Source organism: Lichenostomus cassidix, chromosome 7 (assembly GCF_008360975.1).
Source record: "Lichenostomus cassidix isolate B80296 chromosome 7, HeHo_3.0, whole genome shotgun sequence".
Taxonomy (NCBI): Eukaryota; Metazoa; Chordata; class Aves; order Passeriformes; family Meliphagidae; genus Lichenostomus; species Lichenostomus cassidix.
The window spans coordinates 24,843,930-24,864,164 of NC_139488.1; the positions used below are offsets into that span (position 1 = coordinate 24,843,930).

General features: G+C 41.3%; 1 protein-coding gene across 1 annotated transcript in view; it reads right to left on the minus strand.

The window, feature by feature from the left end:
* The window catches only part of CNTNAP5 (contactin associated protein family member 5), a 277,200-nt gene that overhangs the window by 111,577 nt on the left and 145,388 nt on the right, over window positions 1-20,235 (minus strand). The window contains exons 8-10 of the mRNA XM_085066882.1: window positions 13,394-13,658; window positions 10,921-11,070; window positions 9,714-9,885 (exon numbers count right to left, since the gene is read on the minus strand). Coding sequence (XP_084923008.1) covers window positions 9,714-9,885; window positions 10,921-11,070; window positions 13,394-13,658 — 587 coding nt within the window. The remainder of the gene's footprint in view (window positions 1-9,713; window positions 9,886-10,920; window positions 11,071-13,393; window positions 13,659-20,235) is intronic.

The window sequence follows — 20,235 nt, forward strand, 5'->3', positions numbered from 1 at the left end:
GAACACTTAAAGCTAATTTATTTAGAAAATACTGTGAAGAATTTTCACAGATGAAACACGGGTAGGGATAAAAGAATTGGGACTAAAGACAGTATTTGTGCTCTGCAACCGAAGCAGTTCAGGGAAGCCAACTCATGAATCAACTCCATATATTTCTCCCCAGTAAAGTAAAACTGTTAATGCCAATCTTATCCCAGGGATTATTATGGATACCACATGCTGCTCTCTCCATTTGGATTTGCAGGGAGAACTGGAATATGCAGATGAATCTTGGCTTAATAAGGATGGTAACATCAGAATGTGCTTGTGTCTGCCCACTGATGCTGCAGAGATGGGACATTGCCAGGATCCATGAGAAAACATCTGAAGTCAGGTTTGTGCTCCTCACGGCAGATCACTGGAATTCCCAGGATGTTCTGCAACATGTGCCATCCGTCCATCTGCCAAGGTGGATCCAACACAAGTATTTTCTTTCCTTCCCCTCTCCCCCACATCACTTAAGGGAACTGAAGTCCCTAGTGTTGTCCTTGACAAGTACTGTCAGTATTTGCTACAGCGAGGGCAAGGTGCCAGCCAAGTAAAAATAGGACACCCCAGTCAGAGCTTCATCAGCGCAAAATCAACATGAGCTGCAGCAATCAGATTAAAGTACCTCAGCAGCTGTAGATATGCAGAGCAACACATGCATTATCTCTGCAAACCTGTGAACCTGAGCCTCAAGAAAAGCAGGCTCTGGTTACCCTTGTAGTTCCTTTACGGATAACAACAGCCTCAACACATAAAAGGCCTTCCTAATGCCAGTACAGCCCAGTCCAATGTACCCAAGTGTGAATCATGTATAGAAATTATCACAATAAAACACTGTGCTTCTCCATCTGCCTCAGCCCCACCTCTGTCCAGGGAAACTGCCACCAAAAAGTCCATCAACTCAAGGTTTTTCAGCCCTGGCAGGAGCAGCAGAATCATGAAATTTCAGACTCTTTAACAGAGTTTTCTCTGTCACTGGGCAACAAAAATACCTCATCCTTTGGCATAGGGGCTGAGGAGTTAAAAATATGAACAGAACCAGTGGCATCATTTTGGGTGTATTCCAAGAGGATTTGTCTTGAAAGCCTGATGAAAAGCAAACATTTGTCTAGCACCACCCTGAGGGGCAAAGGAGACTGTTTCCATAAGAGGTGCCAATTCAAAGGAAAAAGAGACCAGTTTTCTACTGAGGACTGTTCTTCAGCACAATTTACCCAATGGCAACACCTCCTTAGGCAAATTTCTTGGTAGACTTCAGAGGAGCTGGTAAGGGAAACCACACCAGATCACACCTGTTTGTGTACACACAGAGTGCAAGAACTTCAGGAAATGCAATTTTCTTCTCTAACACTGCAAAGCAGTTTGTCCCACTGCATGCGAGAAATGCATGAGATTGATCAAGCCATGCCTCCAGGCAGCACTGCAGCCCTTGCTGCTGTATTCCAAGGGGTCCATCTGTGGTAAGAGCAGCGAGCCTTGCTCAGCCCAAAGGGAGCATCTGTGCCATATGACGAAGGACTGGAAATCCACCGTGTTTCTGGACTGAGGTTTAATGATTTTCTGGCACATTTTCCTAATAACCATGGTAACTCTTGAGCTGTAATATCTCTTGAGCCCACATTCCTGCATCTACTCTCTGAACAGGATGCCAACCACAGCAAGCAACCAACTCAGCTTCAGGACTGGAGCGAGTATTTCTAGTCACAAAATCTGGCATTCGAGCCAATTGCTGAATGGGAAGTCCCAAAGCTTCTCAACACTGTGGCCAAATTCTCAGCATCTGCATATTTGTTTTCCTACCCATTTCATTTATTTTTAAATGAGAGGCTGACTGAATTTTCCCCAGGCTATGCCTTCCATTGTTTGCCCACACACAGACAGACCCACACGCCTACTATTCCACTGACACAAAGGAAGAGAAAATACAGTGCAAAACATATTAGTACTTAGCAAAATTCACACTTAGATTCAAATGTATTTTGAGATTAGTGCAGCTATGATGCAATATATTTTATTTTTGAACAACAGAGGTACAGAGAGCTGCACACAATGAAAGCAATGTTTTAGAAACAGTGAGGGACTTGGATTTCCTAGTCCTAAGTTTATCACCTGCCTCCAGACTTGCTTCAGATCGACAGTGCCCCTCCTTCAATTTCCTTACTCTGACAGTGCCACAGAAAAAATGCTGATTAAATAAGTTCAAGAGCATCCCACTGAACATTTTGCCAGCTTCCAGCCATCTGTGGTTTATGAATTCATGTATGTCTAACTGGCTTTTTCCTTTACATTTGACCTCTACAGCATCTAACAACATCTAATCTGATATGGTGCAATATCTGTACTTGTGAGAAACTGCAAGTTCTTGTTTATTATTCACCTCCTCCACGCTGCTCCTCATCACACAACTCTGCCCAGCTCTCTCTTCTCCAGGCAGAAGAGTCCAAGCCTATTCAATCTCTCCTTGTAGAGAACAGTTTGTGGCACACCAAAGAACAGAGTGTCAGTTTTAGAAACAGCCACGAGGGCTGAATGACAGACTGAGCAGTCAGAGCTGCACACAGCACCTCCTCTGAGTGGCCCAGAGAGGACACACTTCCTGGAAAAGGCTGGTCAGGCCAAGGAGGAGGTCAGTGAATACATCCAACTGGATTTGCATTTCATCTTTTAGCAACTAAAATAGAGGGTTTTGAAGGGACCCACACAGAGCTGTTATCTTGACTTACTAAGAGGAAGATGTTTCCATAGTTATGCAGTGCCTCAGTCCCTGCCTTCTCCAAATTTCTCACCCTCCTTTACACCACATCTGAAAGAGAGACAGGCACTTCAACTCCAACAAGTCACAGGATCTCAAGAAAACAGAGAGACAAGTAGAAGGGGATCAAGTCGCATTTCATCAAAGAAAAAACCACCATTAACCATAACAGAGTTTAGCCACCATTTTAGAGATCAAGAACTTTGCAAAGAAGATATCCCAAAAACCCCCAGAGCAATAAATTCTGAAATCACATAGCTTTCTTTTGCAGTTTTAAAAACGATTCATGCACTTTTTAGAAGCAAAAAGAGCAAATCAGGGAACTGGCATATGAGTAAGAACTGCTGCTCCTTCTCTCCCATTACATATATATCTCTCTATATCTATCTTGCTATCTATACATATGTCAGGTTATTAAAAAAGCCACCAAATCATAGCTATGGGCTACACAGTCCCTACTCACAGCAGCAGCACTGCCTTAGAGTGTCTGAGAGATACATCTACTAAAATGACCATATCTACTTTCTCACAGGTCTGAGACATCCTGAGCTGAATTCCTGCAAGATTCTTTCAAAGTTATTGATGGGTTTTTTGGTGCGGGTATTTTTTTTGTTTTGTTTTGTGTTGGTGTTTTTTGGTTTTTAGAGGTTTTTTTTTTCTTGGTTGGTTGGTTTGGGTTTTTTTTTTTGTTGTTGTTTGTTTGTTTGTTTTTGTTTGTTTGGGGTTTTTGTTTGATTTTTTTTTAAATTATTTTTATTATTTAAGCAGTGTTATTGTTGTTGACATTTCAGAACCCCCGAGCAAGAGCAAGGCACAGCTGTTCCAGCTGCAGGAAAAACCTAAGAGAATGCAACAGAGTTGGAGGGAACTTGGAAGATCACTCACTGCATGCTCACACCCCAAGGCAGGATCACCCACACCCATGTTCATCATTTCTCACAGACTCATCTAACTTTTCCCAAAGCCTTCCAGCCACAGAGACTTGACAGTCTCCTCAGGCAGTCAGTGCCATGGCAGCTCTCCTACACACCCTGAGCAGAAAGGATTATTCCCTTCAAGAGCCTTTGAGCACCTAAGACCATTATGCTGCCTCCCCTCAGCAATCTCTTCTGGTTAAAGAATTTAGTCAATCTTTCTTTGCAAGGAATGTTTTCCAGTCCTGTTTTGTGAGGTTTTTTTGTTTAGAGGGGCCTTTGAAGAAACAGTTTGGGCTACGAATGTCTTTATAGAGATCAGAAATTTAGCAGCATGACAGCTAACAAACCTAGGACAGCTAAGCATGAAGTGATAACCTTGGATATTGCTTACTAGATAGTGTTTGCTCAACCCCTGCTGCTCCTCACTTGGACACATTCACCACCTGCTTTGTTCACTGCCTGATTTGTGTTTCATAATTTGTCCAGTTGCCAGTAACCCCAAATTCCAAAATGAAGGCTGTAGATACTACATTAGATACAGTAGATACTAAGAGACAAGTATTTTTGGTATTTATCAATGCTATGGCTCAGGGGTCCTTCTCAGATCAGGGGAATGGCTTCAAGTATGTTTTCCTTTTAAGTTAACATGATGAAATACTACATGAAGAAAATAGCAAATTATCTGAGTTTCTGACCCACCACAGCACTGAATAAACCCCAAGTTAGAGATTTATTATTACCCCTAGGTAAATTACACTTCATTTATCATTCTCCTGAAGAAGCAGGTTAGGGTTTGTCACTTTGAGAAGGCACAAGAAGACTCAACCCTCTGTTGTGACCCACACACACAGCCAGAGAAGAGAAGCACTGGCATCCCTAGGGACAGCAGCCTCATGCCTTTCATCAATGTCAAAAAGACTGAAAGATTTCAGTACTAGGCATACTGCCCAGCTGGCTGCTGCACCAGATCCAGCTGTGATTTCTTACCCTGCTGAGTGAGAAGTCTCTGTAACCACATCCCTAACCCATGTCCAGGAGGCTGTCTGACAGGGTCAAGAAGTCTTTGCAAACAATGTAAAATACTGATGAGCGAAATGCATAAGTGAAGACGCCATTAGGAAAAAGACACTCTGTTCTATGTTGTTGTTTTGGTTTTTTTCTTCTCTAAAGCAGTATTACTTAGTAAAGTCTGTCCTGTGTTTGTAAAGCCCCTAGCACACTCCTTGCAGGTGGAGGACAGAGAGCCTGGCCACATACTTGCAGCTAGAGGCTTAGTGGGCATCAAGAGAATGGAGTGAATCCCTTCTGACTTACTGCATCTATAAGCAAATGAATTTTTTATGCTGCTTGCCACCTCCCCATCAATTGACACAGACATCCTCCTCCCTGCAGATTAAGGGCCAAAGACAAAAGGCATTATTCCATTCTCTTTAAACTTCCTTACTGCTCAGACTTACTCCTGGAAGCTTTTACGTTTAAAATGTCAGCCCCAGAAGACACTTCCTTTCCAAAAAATCACTTACAGTGCAAAACATCAGGAGCGAGGGCTGAATGGTCCCTGTAGCCATGAACTTAATCTTTATCACAGTGAACTGAAAACAAATTCACAGAGAATCTCCAATTTTTGTCTAGGCCCATATCAGATGGATTTTGGTCAGAGATGGTCAACAAACTGCATGTCCTTGCTGCAAAAGATTGCTCAAAGATATCTCCTTCTATCCCCAACAAAATGTCTCTGAATTCAAGGATTTCATGGCACCTTCACTTACAGGCATCTCTGCTTGGTTACCTTCTGCTCTGTACCATGCCATGGAGAAGAAATGCCAGTATGGTGAAATAAACTATTTTCTGACTTATTAATTCAGTGTAAAGCTAACAAATCCTGATGAGCAGCTACATTCCTAATGGAGTATAAATCCTGAAAATGCAACAGAAAAGAGGGATAAAATTAAATCTATTTCCTTTTACAGAAGGAGCAGACCTCTATGGCTTAGCATGATATTGTCTCAATTTTTCTCTTCCTCTCACTGGAAGAGGGATAAATGCCCCACAGGCAGGACCTCTAACACTTCATAACAGGAGCAGTGCAAGCACCACAGGTTGCAACACCCTCAGAAAAGACTGAGCACTCTGTATTTAACTAATCATGGTAAACATATACACTAGAACAAAAGAAAAAGAATTAGCTGGATTAGCAGAACGCAGGCAGTGGGGATAATGCCAAGAGTTCTACACACATATTGCTACCAGAAAAATTGCCTCCTTCTACAGATTCTATTTTCCTGTTCCATAATCTTTGGGAGTATTTTGCAGGAGCAGCTTTGTCTCAAAGGAGACAAAGAAGGGAGTTCTTTGCAGGGCTTTTGGAGCAGACACAGCTCTGACCTTAATAGATTGGGGATGTCTCCTTACACAGGATGTGTCACCTAAGGAAAGCATGCAGGTACCATCCAAGAGGAGTGCAGTTCAGACAGAGCTTGATGTGCAGCAGCAGGGGCATTAGTGATGATGGCACTGCAGCGAGGCCCACAGAAAAGCAGTGTTTTAATAGGAGATGATGGTGTTAACAAGCCTTCTTCCATCATCTGCACAGCCCATACTGCAGTGCTCAACTCAATACCCTATAATATCTCAGTGTCCTACCTGCTGAACTGAGCTCTCACAGACACATCCTGAACTGCCCATTCAACCAGGACCAGAGAACCTACAGGGTGGCCTTGTTCACATGGTTGCTAAGCCTGCAAGGAGCCTCTGGATGTCTCCAGCAAAAGCTACCTGCTCAAAGAAGGTTCAGCCACAGGGTCATGTTCACTTTTTCTCCAAAAGCACTGTCTCCCTAGCCACCAAATGCAAAGAAGGATAAACTCTTATTTATTTCCTAAGAAATCGTCACTGAAGAATGAAAATAATAAACACAGGGGACAGGAAGCATTCATGGCAAGTTCATTTGAGCACACATACTGTTCAAACTCTAGAGATGAGTGACAGTGAGACATTAGGGCTCAGTCCTTCAGATGGCTCCAATTAAATTAATGGAGGCTCATCACTATATACAGAGAATCCCAGGGTATGTGGGTAGGCATACCTTTGTATGCTTTCGCAACGGGTTCTCTCTCCAAAACATACAGCTGGCATCAATAGTCATCCCAGTTTATCATCCTCCAAAACAAAGTCATTAATTCTCCTTTTAAGAGCAGGCACAAGTTGCTGGGAGCTGCTTAACCACTGCTTTCAGAGCCCAAGTCTGAATGAGCTTGGCCTACAAGCCTGTAACAAATAAACGGCTTCCTAAATAGAGGAATATTCCTCAATAGAGGTTTTTAGCTTAGATAACTAAGACAAATATCCCATTTACATGTTAATTAAGCTACACAATTCCCACACACGTTAAAATTACAAAAACGTGTGCTTTACAGTGCACACGGCAATAAATCTTAGAATTACAGAATCACAGAATCTGCTGAGTTGGAAGAGATGTACAGTCCAACTCCTGTTCCTGCACAGGACACCCCAAGAGTCTCACCATGTGCCTGAGAGCATTGTCCAAACACTTCTTGAACTCGGACAGGCTGGTGCTGTAACCACTTCCCTGGAGAGCTGTTCCAGTGCCCAACCACCCTCTGGGTGAAGAACCTTTCTCTAATATCCAATCTAAACCTCCCCTGACACAGCTCCAGTCCATTGCCTCAGTCCTGTCACTGTCACCACAGAGCTCTTACCCTTCATGAGGAAGCTGTAATTGCAGTGAGCTCTCCCCTCATCCTCCTCCTCTCGAGGCTGAGCAAACCAAGTGTCCTCAGCAGCTCCTCATATGGCTTCCCCTCAAGGCCCTTCACCATCTTCATTGTCCTCCTTTGGACACTCTCTAAGACCTTCATGTCTTTGTTCTATTGTGGCACCCAAAGCTGCCCCCAGCACTTGAGGTGAGGCTGCCCCAGCTCAGAGCAGAGCAGGACAATCCCCTCCCTTGCCCGGCTGGCCATGCTGTGCCCTGACACAGATGTCCCTCCTGGCTGCCAGGGCACTGCTGACTCATGTCAATGGCCCTCAACTTGCCATTGACCAGCACCCCCAGGGCCCTTTCCATAGCACTGCTCTCCAGTGTCTCATTCCCCAGTCTGTCTGTGCATCCAGGGTTGCCCCATCCTAGCCTCAGAACCAAGCACTTTTCCCTGTTGAACTTCACATGGCCGGTGATTGCCCAGCCCTCTCAGTTGTTGAGGTTTCTCTGCAGGGCCTCCCTGCCTCTGAGGGAGTGAACAGCTCCCCCAGTTTTGCATCATCTGTGAACTTGCTCAGTATCCCTTCCAGTCCCATGTCCAAGTCATTTATGAAGACGTGGAAGAGCACAAGGCCAGGATGCCATTGGCTTTCTTGGCCACCTGGCCACACGCTGGCTTGTCTAGTCCCTATCAACCAGCATCCCCAGGTCCTTCATTAGATCACCCTTAAGTTTTTTTGCATGTGTGACATATTTAATAGGAAAGGCGGTGTTATTTAAAAAAAAAAACAACATTCTTATCATGTTTGGATCCTTGCCCTAAATAATTTTATAGTATGATCACAGACTAATGCTTGGGACACCAAAGGTAAGGAGGCCATTTGCAGTACTACTGATGTCCAGTTGCACACGGACTTGGTGACAATGAAGGCATTGGAGATTTCCCACAGCACCTCTGCATCACACCAGAAGAGTTCTCTTTTGTTGCAACATACAACCACACAAATTGCTTTTAAAAGGTCCACTTGATCTTAAATAATCTCTTTGTCCAAGAAAACAGCAAAATTCTCTTTCTCTCTCAGTTCTTAGGAAAGATGACATTTTGCTTCCTTCTGTAACATTAGCTGCATCTTTTTCCATTCTACCTTGGAATGGTACAATTCCATCTACCATTTCAGGCACACAAAGTATGAAATTCACATTCCCCTGCATTCAGTCATCATTAAATGTGGAACGAGATTAGATCAGCAAAGTCAGTATTTTCTCCATATAAATTAACAAAAATGAACATACAAAGATGAGCACAAAGCTCTTGAATCACAGAGGTTTTGCCCACTTATCAAAAGACTGCAGCTCCAGCAGGCTGATCCCCCCTACAGGAAGGAATAATGGAAATCAGCCTTCAACTTCATCTTAGTAACAGGTCTGAAAAAAATACATTAAATACTTAAGTTCCTAATTCATTTCCAAAATATCCTTATTACTCCCTTAACTATCTGAAGCACATGAAATTTCCAGCAGTTCCATTTCTATTTTTCAGAAGTTAGGTAGATTAAAAAAAAAAAAAATCCCAAAACCTACTATTCCACAGACTAACTTCAAAGTACACATTGGCATTAATGATTCAGAAGTATTTAGACAATAAAAATCCATAAGAAGCCGAAGAGAATTACAAAATACTTTAAAAAAATGGTTTCTTATTTCCTCTCTGCTCTTTATGAGAAAATCTGAGGTTCCTGTCAGGTTTCATTTGAGGAGGGATTTGGATCACTATTTGAACTGCAATGTGTCTCTGGCAGATGCAGACATTCCATCATTATATTGTCCCACCAAATGGGCAGTATTGCACATGAGATGTATCATATCTTCATCATGAATGTGCTGTAATGGCTAACATGAAAAATTGTAGATGATTTACTTATGCAGAACCAACTTATATATTAAGGGTATGACATGTTCTGATGAATCAACTAATTTTTCCATCTCTTTCATTTCCTCTAGAACTTCAAAGCAATCAAATGTCGTTTATGCATAAAATTTAATCCTTTCACCAATCTATAGTTTGATTGAATTTGCATACTCTATTTCCTACAAGTCAATGTGAAGAGAGCCTCATGTAATTGAAACATTTCCCCTCCAGTCCTCCTATCTTTGTTGCAGTATTTTCTATTAGTAGCTCTATTATGCCTAATATCTGTAATGTTGGCAGATTAGAATTTCCACTTAATGCAACCTGTATTTATAAACCACTAGGATGAAAAAAGAACAAATACAAGAAAGAGGAAATAATAATTACCTGTCTTTGATGCCACACAGATCAATGTGTAAATCACTGAAATTCCCCAGGGAGCCTTGCTGAACTAAAATGAGGTCCTTGGGCTGGTTATCAATAAAGATGAGCCTCATACAGCCTTGAAAAGCAGTAATGGGATTTAAACACTGGGAATCGGTGAAATTGTCAGGGCACCCTGTGGGAAAAAGAGAAGAGGCAGAGAAGAATATTGGAATGTTCAACTATTTCTGCTGGGATTTCCTGATGCAGGAACTCAGAGGCTTATTATTCCAAATGTTTTTATTCCTTCCGCTATGCAACTTTCTGTGTTATAAATCCTCCAGTTAGGGTAAAAAAAAAGAAAAAAAAAGAGAGCAGCCAGCCGCTGAAAGTATCAGAGAGTGAAATCTTCTGTCATCTTCTTCAAATGCCACAGCTGATAGCATCTAAAACATGTTAAAGAAGTTGTACAAAATGTAAAATCATTATGGGTTAAGTTCTGCTGCTGAAGCAATGTGCAGGTGAAATCAAGAAAGCCATTTGTATCTGAGCTTCCCCAGTATTTAGACAGCTCTAAGATCCAAAGCCTCCTGTACATCCTCACGTAGTGCTGTATCCACAGGGTTCATCGAGATCAGAACCATACTACAGTAAGCACTGTATATTCAATTAAAAGGTAGTTAATGACATTCCCTCTATCTAAATTAATGTTTGCACTCCAAAAAGCAGAAGATAGTATTTTTCAAGACTGTTTTTTCCATTTTCAAAATTGAGCTAAACCTACCTTCATTTCCACAACAGCACTGTACATAAATACCTTTGTAGATTTGAGCCATATGTCAACTAAACTCTGAAATCACTGAGCCTGATCAAAATATTGATAATATTAATAATTCTAAGGCCTTTTAACTAGAAAGAAAACAACACCAAAATCACTCATGGTTAATGGAGCTTTGTAGACTTCACATATATTGCCAGCTAGATGTGGGTGCCCATTGGCTGCCACTACAGTAGTCCACTTTTACAGCTGTGCTTGCAGTTCTTGTTCTCTCTCTGTCAGGCTCGACCAACACCCTTCAAGCTGCCCACAGTGCTGAACGCACTGCAGCTCAATGGGCTGTCTAAAACCAATCCCCACCTTTGCTCCTAGCTGCAAACAGTGCACCTGGGGAGAACTCAGTGGGGAGCACCTGAGGATCTGCATCATGAAAACCTCTCTGAAACAACCTACCTCCAAAATAGTAGCTGTTCCCAGAGTAGATCCTTGAGACAGTTGTTGCATGGCTGGCAGTGGCAGCGTTGTTATCCAGCGTCAGGGTAATGCGATGTCTTCTGGCATTGATGTTTACAGAGTGCCAAAGCCCATCGTGCAGATTGATGCCTGGCAAAAAACGTGTACAAAGTGAAAAAAAGAGGTGCAAGAGACAACTGTGTTCCTCAAACCTCGTTTTTCTTACAACTTGTGACCACAAATACGCAGTTGATCTATAAAAAGGGAGAATTGTAGCTAAAAAGAAGTCATCACCTCTGGAAACAAACTGGCATAGAAGAAAGGGCCCAGGAAAAGGGAAGCTTTGGAGAGTATTTAAGAAGGTCACCTCACATTTTAATCTAACCTGGCACTACTGCAGGTACTCATCAAGCTAGCCTGATCCTTCACCTTTCTGGAAACATATTGTTACTATTTTGGGAGTGTTTATGTCTATCCTCAGTCTGTTGGTAAACGCTTGCGTGCTCAGGAGTGTGCAGAGATCTCTACTGTGCTTCTGGTACTAAACACATGCATGGGGTTGCAGGGAATTAGATTCAGTGAGATATTCACAGCCTATTCTCAGGCTCCAATCTGAAACCTGGCTGACTCCAGCAAGTATCAGTAGGATTTGTGTTTCCTAGAACCCTCCAGCACCAATGCAGCACACAGTGCTATTCATGGATGCACTGAAGCTGGATTTCCGCATGGATGTTCTGAGAACTGGAATTGCTGCTTTGACCAGGAACCTCTGGAGGTTAATGAGGGATACACTGGTTATTCTCCTTCTCTTCTAGACATTTATACAAAGTGGGAAATGACCTGTCTGTTTCCTTATTCTGAAAATCAGTGTTGCATTGTGTGCCTCTTGAAATACCACCACAGGGCTCCAAAGAAACTCCGCATTGTCTATTCTGACAGCCATGAAAACCAGTGGGCAACCTTCTGAGCCCCCACATGGAGGTGGGGATCAAAAGTAACCTAATTACAGTTCAAAATATGCTACCATCATGCTGAAGTCACTGAGATCAGGCACAGGCAACTAGTATTTACTCCCCGCCCTAACACAGCATATTTGTTAGTTCCGCCTTCAGAGAAAACAAACAAGCACTCAGGAACACAAAGAGGTGCGAGAACAGTTCAAAACAAAATTATAAAAAAGTGGGTGTTAGGTGTATGTAAAGCAATTTCATCATGAATTTGAAAATGAGACAATTTGCTCAGCAGTGGCTGTTAACACATGCACAATTACAACAGAATTAGAGGCTGGTTTTCCAGCAAAGAATTGATGATTTTTCAACTAGAACAAGTGCATTTTGAAGTGGAATATGTTGCTGAAGTTTGAAACGAGGAAAAAAGAAAATTGGTCTCATGTGGTAGAAAAATAGATCCATTCTTGAGCAAGCATGAGTTAATTGTGAGTACCTGACATCTGCAGAACATGGCACATGCACTTTCTGCATATTTTCCATGTACAAGGAAGCAGTTTAGCATGTTTTGGATAGCACCAAAGGCTGAGCCCAGGTTCATGATTTCAGAACTACATAGAAGCAAATACACCCAACCAAATATTGACATTGTCAGATTTGTCAACAATTTAACGGGACTGCGATAAAGGCAGGAATCTGAGTTTTCAGTGTTCAATTGCAGCAAGCTATGACTTTAGCAATCTACTTGAATAAGGATACATGCAGGGCTGCCTCATTTTCTATCATAAAGGGGAATGAAACACGAATACAGAACAGCTCTGCTTTGACAACTCTGTCAGTTTTTTATCTCTGCTTCTTTTAATAGATACCTCTGCCCTCTTTTAGTCTGTACAGGGAATATTTTAATACTACACGTTTTAAAACATCTGCTCTTTTAGAAAATGTATTATCATTATTATTATTATTTCCTCAAATTTTAAATCAGAGAGAAAGCCCTATTTCACCTTCTTGCATACCACCAGCTGCACTGCACAAAGCAGCTTGCAAAGTGGCTGAGAAAGCCCAAGAGGGAGTGTAAGGAGAGGAAGTCCATGGTCAGCCTCTTTTCTGAGTAGCATTGAGGGAGAGCATAAAGCTACAGTCAGAGAAAGAAAACCAGCTCTGAGGTTGCCTTAACTTGTGCTGGGGAAAGATGCAGTGGTTAAGCTGGCTCCCAGCTGACTTCAGCACAGTCTGAAGATGGCAACAGAAAGATCTTCATGTGACCTGACTGAAGAAAATCGAGTGTGACTGCTTAGGAACATAGAGGCTCAGCTAACTGTCAGTGAGATTGAGTCTGGAGATCTCAGGATGCCAATTTTCCAAGCTTAGATCAAGCTGTATAGAGGCTTTACCACTAGAAAGCAAGAGGAAATTTAAAAGAGAAAGGAAGACTGGGTGTTTCCTTATTTCTTGATCCTTTCATCCCATGGAGCTGAACCTTTGTTCAGAAGGAGACAAGTGAAAGTAAACAAAAAAATAAGCACCTTCATTGATTTCCACTGGGTTCTCAGTCTCCTTTTGAATAAGTAGTGCCAATCTCCCACCATGGAGGTAAACCAAGAGGTGTCCTGAGTTTTCAGACAGCTCGGTGAACAGAAGTAAGCCGTCTTGATTCCACGTTCGGAACTGGAAGCTGACTGACAAACCATCGATCTGAGGAGTGCCGGGGAGCAGCAAGTAGCTTCGACTGGCGCTCACAAAGGTGATTGGAACAGTCGGTGGTTCTGAGCAAGAAAAGGTCACATTCCCCTGCAAAAAAACCCAAAAAAAGTCAAACATAATCAGCATGACTTTTTTTTTCAGTCATCCCAAAATATCTTTAGTTAAATTAGCTCATTGGATTTCTAATGGCCCTCAAGGCTGAAATAGCTACTGTTATTCAGACAGATATCTTTGGAATGCATTAGGTAATGTATCTGTCCATGCTGGGAAAACATATCTAACTTCAAAATATTTCTTTTATCCCAAATGCTGAGGATCAAAAATCAAAACCTTAGTCCTTAGAAGGACCTGAATATATACAAATGTCTCTATCAATGCCACACCTTAGTTGATTCTCTCAGTCACCCCACCCTGAAATCAATGGTGTGATTTGGCCAGAAGAGCAGCACATTTACTCAAAGCAGTCAACAGGATCTGTACCAGCACATATCACTGTAGCTGGTGGAAGAAATTACTCCACCAGTTTGCTCAGCCATGTAGATTACCCCACCAGGTCAATCAGGCTAAGTATATATGGGTTAAGTATAAGACCTTAACAATATATAAAGCCAGGATGCACTTAAGGAGCCACATCTTTCAAAGCCACACCAAGAGATTGTTGCAGCCAGCTGCTTTGAACTCGGCTGCTTTGTAAAATACCAACTGCAATCTGATAAAAACATTGGCGTATAAGGCTTTCTCCATGATAACACTTCTCATCAGAGCCCGTACCTCACTCTAACAGGATAATTATAGCGAACAGCACTTGATGGATGTGCGGGAAGTTGCACAGTGCTTGGGGAATTCCTCTCTGCAGCCTCAGAGAGATGATGAAAATGTTCCCTATCACTTTTAAATGTCTTTCCAGTCTTTATTTTTTAAATGGAAAATCAGGTGCCAGAAATAGACAAAGTTATCACTGAATGAAACAATCCTTGATAGATACTTATCTATACGGAGCTATTTGCATAGTACCTGACTTGTTAGGTTCAGAATGCTACCTACCAGATTTGGCAAAAGGAATCCATGGGTATATCATATTAGAATGTGTTTGGAGATATAATCCAAACCTTATATGAACTCCACTGACCATTAGTCAGGTGGGAAGTTGGATGGAAATTTTGTCTCAGCCTTTAAACAGTTTTGACTATCTGGTGGGATTTGCCTGCCTGAAGAGGTGCCACAAACTTTTTTTTGCTATTGTTATTGTTACACTTCTACCTCAATTTTCAATCAAATTCATGCCAAATTACAGAAAACTAAGACTGTCCACTGCAGCATTATAGATAAATATGGCTAACTTTCTCTAAAGCTGTTTAAAGTTTAAAATGCCAATTACTATTTTTCTGTGGAATTTTAGCTCTTTACAGTGATTCAAGCACTCCACACAAAGTTGTAAGACATTTATTAACCATAGAATAGTTTGGGTTGGAAGGGACCCTAAAGCTCATCTCATTTCCATCCCCCTGCCATAGGCAGGGACACCTTTCACTAGACCAGGTTGCCCAAAGCCCCATCCAACCCAAGCCTAAACACTTCCAGGGAAGAGTAGTCCCAGCTTCTCTGTGAAACCTTTTCCAGTAGCTCATCACCCTCACAGTAAAGAATTCAGATATGATTTTTACTTCAAAGTTCTTTCCTAGCAGCAGCACAACCTATGCCTAGACTGACTCACTGGTCCAGAAGAGGCAAATGCTAAGATGAAAAATTATTTTGCAGTGCACAACAAACTTTCAGAAGACCTTAAAACAAGCCACAAAAGAGCTTGTGTAGTTATACCCTTTCAGCTGTTTGCAGAAGCACCATGGCAAATTATCCCTGATGCACAGGCACAGGACCAAAGGTAAGGTAAAATTTCTGTCTGCATTTGACATAAGATTCTGAACACGTGCAACTAGTCCTAAATCCATGTATTGCTGTGACACATTGACAAACTCAGCAACACTCTAATCCTTCACTCTCACTAGCAATTCATGCCACAGAAGTCCTGCCCTGAGACATGTTCAGCAAAGAGTGGTGATTACATGGCCAATGCTTGGACATACAGACAGGACCTACACATTTCTTCCCTTGCTCAGCCTGCTGAGACTTCAAGCTCTGCAGTCTGACTTCAACTTTAGCCTCTCCATTGACTAAACTGAAGCAGAGCAGGTGTGAATTCCACCAGCCACAAGAACAGGCAGCTGAAAATACACAAAGGTTGTCCTACAATATACTGTGTAAATGAGATTAAAGGTGTATTTGGGGGATAGACAAGAAATGTGTCTGCCTTTTGGGGAGTTCTTTTCACAAAGTACTTTTGTTACTCTTATTTAAAAATTGAGACCTCCATGATGTAAGGGCCATAAGCAATTGCAGTCAGAGCTAAAAAGTAGCCAGGATTTGTGGGGGGGAAAACAAAAACAAAACCAAAAACAACCTAAAAAAAAAAACCCAAGAAAGAAAAAAAAAAAAAGAAAAACAAGTTGAATAAAGCAATTGATGCCACAGGAACTTAGATCAATTCAACTGACTAATTTAGGAAGGAAACACCTTAAAGCAGCATTCCAGAGCAAAGCCAGATGATATAGTTAATACAAATCAACAATAGTTGCTGACATCCTTACACTGACCAACCTGTCTACCTTCCTAGAAACATAACATGAAAACCTGGAAAAGAAATACACAACTGTTATTTTGGAAAACATTTGTCCACTGAAGTGAGATAGGTTCCCCTTACAAAAACTGTTAAATTTGCCTTGAATGTTACTTTTAAACAAATTATTTCAGCAGTTCTAAGTCAGAAAAGCAAACAGCTCCCTCTAAACTTTCATCTGATCATGAGCATTTTGCTTTAATTGGCAGCAGTTCTGGAACTCTCCAGGGTATATGCCAGATTTCTGGCAGACACTTGATTTTATAATTGAACCCAATTTAACTGAAAAGTAAAAGCTCATTGGCTAGGAAATGGGATAAGAACAGTCTAATCCCTAGAGAAAATAAAGGAGATGCTCAGCTCTATCCAGCTGCTGGAAACTCAAGCTGTCATTTGAGAATGGCATTTGAGAATTCCATTGAGTCCATCTCCAGGCTGATTAACGACTCTTCTAACAAGCAGTGAAATCTTTACAAAATAGTTCTTATTGTTCTTACAAGAGAAAACTTCTGAACCTAGAAATGTAATGGAGATAGTTGCAATATTTTTCACTGGCTGCCATGACAGTTGTCTTAAGAAAAGAGTGGAAGTACCCAGATTTCTGCAGGCAAAGTACAGCTTTAGAGGTGGTTCTTGTTCAAGTGAGATGTCGAATGAACAGGCAGCAGCATGTTACAGAATTTTAAAGAAGAACCAGAGCCTCTCCTATTAAAAGAGAATGGAAGAACACAGTTGCTAAGTGATGAGGATAAAAGTGGATTACATAGAAGATCCTCTGAGCCATAAACCTCATCCAAAACTGACTGGAGACTTTCCAGTGACTTCCATGGGACTTCAATAAAACCTGTAAAACCTAAATGAATCATTTCAGTATTTTCTGACCTTTTTTCATGTAGTATTATCCACTGTTCAATGAAGAGAGAAGACAACACCACAGTAAGGGCAATTGGTAACAAATTCCTTGTACATCCTCCTTGCTCTCAGAGAATACTAATCAAAAATAATATTCACTTGGGAAATTATTCAAACTGACAGCTGCACTGAAATCCTCAGCACTTAGCCTTCCAGAGGATCCAGGCCAAGATCACAGCTTGAAAAGAAAGAACAATAAATGAGTATTTCTGAGCTCTCATTCTACCTGCAGGTTATGGCATCAAATGGGCACTTAACTTTCCTCATTAATCACTCTGTGGATACTTTATGTCCAATAAAAAGGATATCCTGCTTTCTGCAGAGGATTAGAAAGGATGATTTCATATGACAGGTAAAGGGACTAAAAGATCCCAGGCCTGGCTGAGATACAAATGTGGTAAACTGGCAAGAATATCTGGAGCTTGGAAATTGGAGGACTACTTCTAGCTGTGAAGGGACTGAGTTTGCAGACAAATTTGCAAGGAGAGTAACAGAAGAAAAAAGGTGACCTCTGATGCAGTTTTCAAAAGATAAGATGAAAAATTGGCATTCAACTCTGAGAAACTGGATTTTAAGAATGAAGGAGGTCCTTTCAAGTCCTGTTTTTAAATTAACTCTCTCAAGGAGAACCAATGTCAGGAGACCCACATATATTTCAAATACTTCTCAAGACCATTCTGAGCACTAAATGAAAAGCAAATCAAAGTGAGATACCAGCTCCAGCCTTCTGAAATACTGCTGCAAACTGTCTTCAAAGGGGATACAGCTGCACCAAGGCACACAATGTTCCTTGAGTTAGGACAAGTCCACTGAGTGAACAACCAGTCCATCCCAAGAGCACGGGAACCACACTGTATGAGGAATTCCTACACTGAGACAAGTTTCTGTTTCTCTGAGCAAATTTTCAATACAGGAATCTGAAAGCTTTCCTGATCCAAGTTACATTGAAACTAATATAGCTTTGTGATAATCAATCTTGTGACAGAGAACTGTCCTGCCTCCACTTACTGTAGGTATCATGAATTCCAATAAAATTTTCATTGTTTATAACATTATAAGTTTTTTACATTAAGATAATGTTTCCAGTAACATTAGAAAGTAACGTAACAAAAAAAACCAAACCAAACCAAAAAAAAAAAAAAAAAAAAAAAGGAAGGCTTCTAAAAAACTGAAACATGACAATGGGAGAATCAGGGATCAGATGCTTGGCTAGTCATTTCTGGATGTTCTTTATCTCAGTCTCCTAAGCTAACTGTGTCATTGGTCAGAAGCAGAACAAAGATTTTACCCTTTCGATGCCCATAGCAACTGTATGTTATGGTTTCCTTGCATGGCACAATAGTTCAGAGTTGCTGACAAAAGATGGGAGCAAATATAGAAATACTTTGGAAACATCCCACATCATTTTTCTCAGAGACACAGGAAGAGGGGGGAAAAAAGGGCCATAGGAGGAAACATGCACACACAAAATAGTAATCACTTAATATTTTCTTTCTGTGGTGTATTGAGCTTTCCTAGATGCCAGGTGCCCACCAAGCCCCTCTATCACTACCCTCCTCATGGGGTGGGGGAGAAAATAAAGGGAAAAAACCCTCTTGGGTGAAGAGAAAGGCAGTTTTATAAAGCAAAAGCAAAGGCTGCACACAGAAAAGGAAAACAAAACATTTAATCTTTACTTTCCATGAGCAGGTGATGCCCAGCTACTTCCTAGGAAGCAGGGTTTCAGCAGAAAGTAGAAGTTGCTCCACAACAATAAATGCCTCTCCCCTTCCTTTTTCACTTGGCTTTTATTGGTGAGCAGACTCCTTTGGTTTGGAAAATCCCTTTGGTCAGTTTGGGCAGCTGTCCTGGCTATGTCTTGTCTCCTCCCAAGATCTCACCCATGCCCAGTCTCCTGGTGAGGGGGAACATTCACTTTAAGCAACAAGTAGGAATGAGGCCAGCCTTTCAAATTCACCTTGCTGGAACTGAATAAGATAGATGTCTTAGATCAAACTGGCAAATTATTACAGTCCAAGTTCAATTTTTGTTCCAGTTCAAGGTAAAGTGATCTACAGCTTATTAGTTTTTATTGCCTGGAACAAAACACAGCAGCAAGGAGATTTTTTTCTTCATTATTATTATGAAAACAGAACTACATCTACCTCAAAATAGAAAAGTGTATAGAAAGCAATTCCTATCAGCTTTTTTCTTTTTTTATGCATTCGTTTCCTTTAATAGATTTTCCTCTTTTAAATTCCAATTATCTGTGTATCACAGCACAGCACCAGCCTAAGTGGTTGGTGTGAACTGCACACAGTGCAGGAGCTTAACTGTGATGGGCTCAGCTTGCCCCCTTCTCCTATGCCAAGTGCCAAAGAGTTCCTAAGGCCTTACCAATTGGAGTAAGACCTTAAAAATACACTAAGGCCTTGGCTTTGCAGAAATTACATTTTCTCCAATTTCCCTTATCCCCTGCTAAGTCCTGTGACAATAATTAGCCATCTCTCTTCCTCTCCTACAGGGGCTAACAGCCTTATCACCTCCCACCTTGAAACATCCTCCTCTGCTCAGCAGGCACTAACTGCCCTATTCATTCAATTTGACTATCCAGATAATGCAATAAATGAAACCCTGAACAATTGTTTCTAACCTGTAATTTGCCGAAGGCTGATGACTCTCAAAAAGGCCTTGCTGGCTCAGAAACATGTCATTTTTTTTCTGTATGTCATCCATTCTTATTAAAAAAATATGGTCTCCCTTCCTGAAAGACTTGCTTCTCTTGTCATCACAACTATCAAAATCCTAACACAAAACAACTTTATATCAAGGAGAGTTTATTAATGCAGCTCTGTGCTGGATTATATATTTGCACACTGAAACTCTTTAGAATTGTGGACAAAGCCAACTGAAATCAATGGGAAAGATGTCATTTAAATAGACTTTATTTCAAGACCTCGATTGAGGTGACACACTTAATTTCATTCAAAATAATCCTGTTATACCCTTCAGCAACAATAAAATAGAACCTTAGAATGAATATTATTTATATAGACTTCCTTGCTCTTCCACACTGCAGGTAGAATGCAAAGGAGCCAC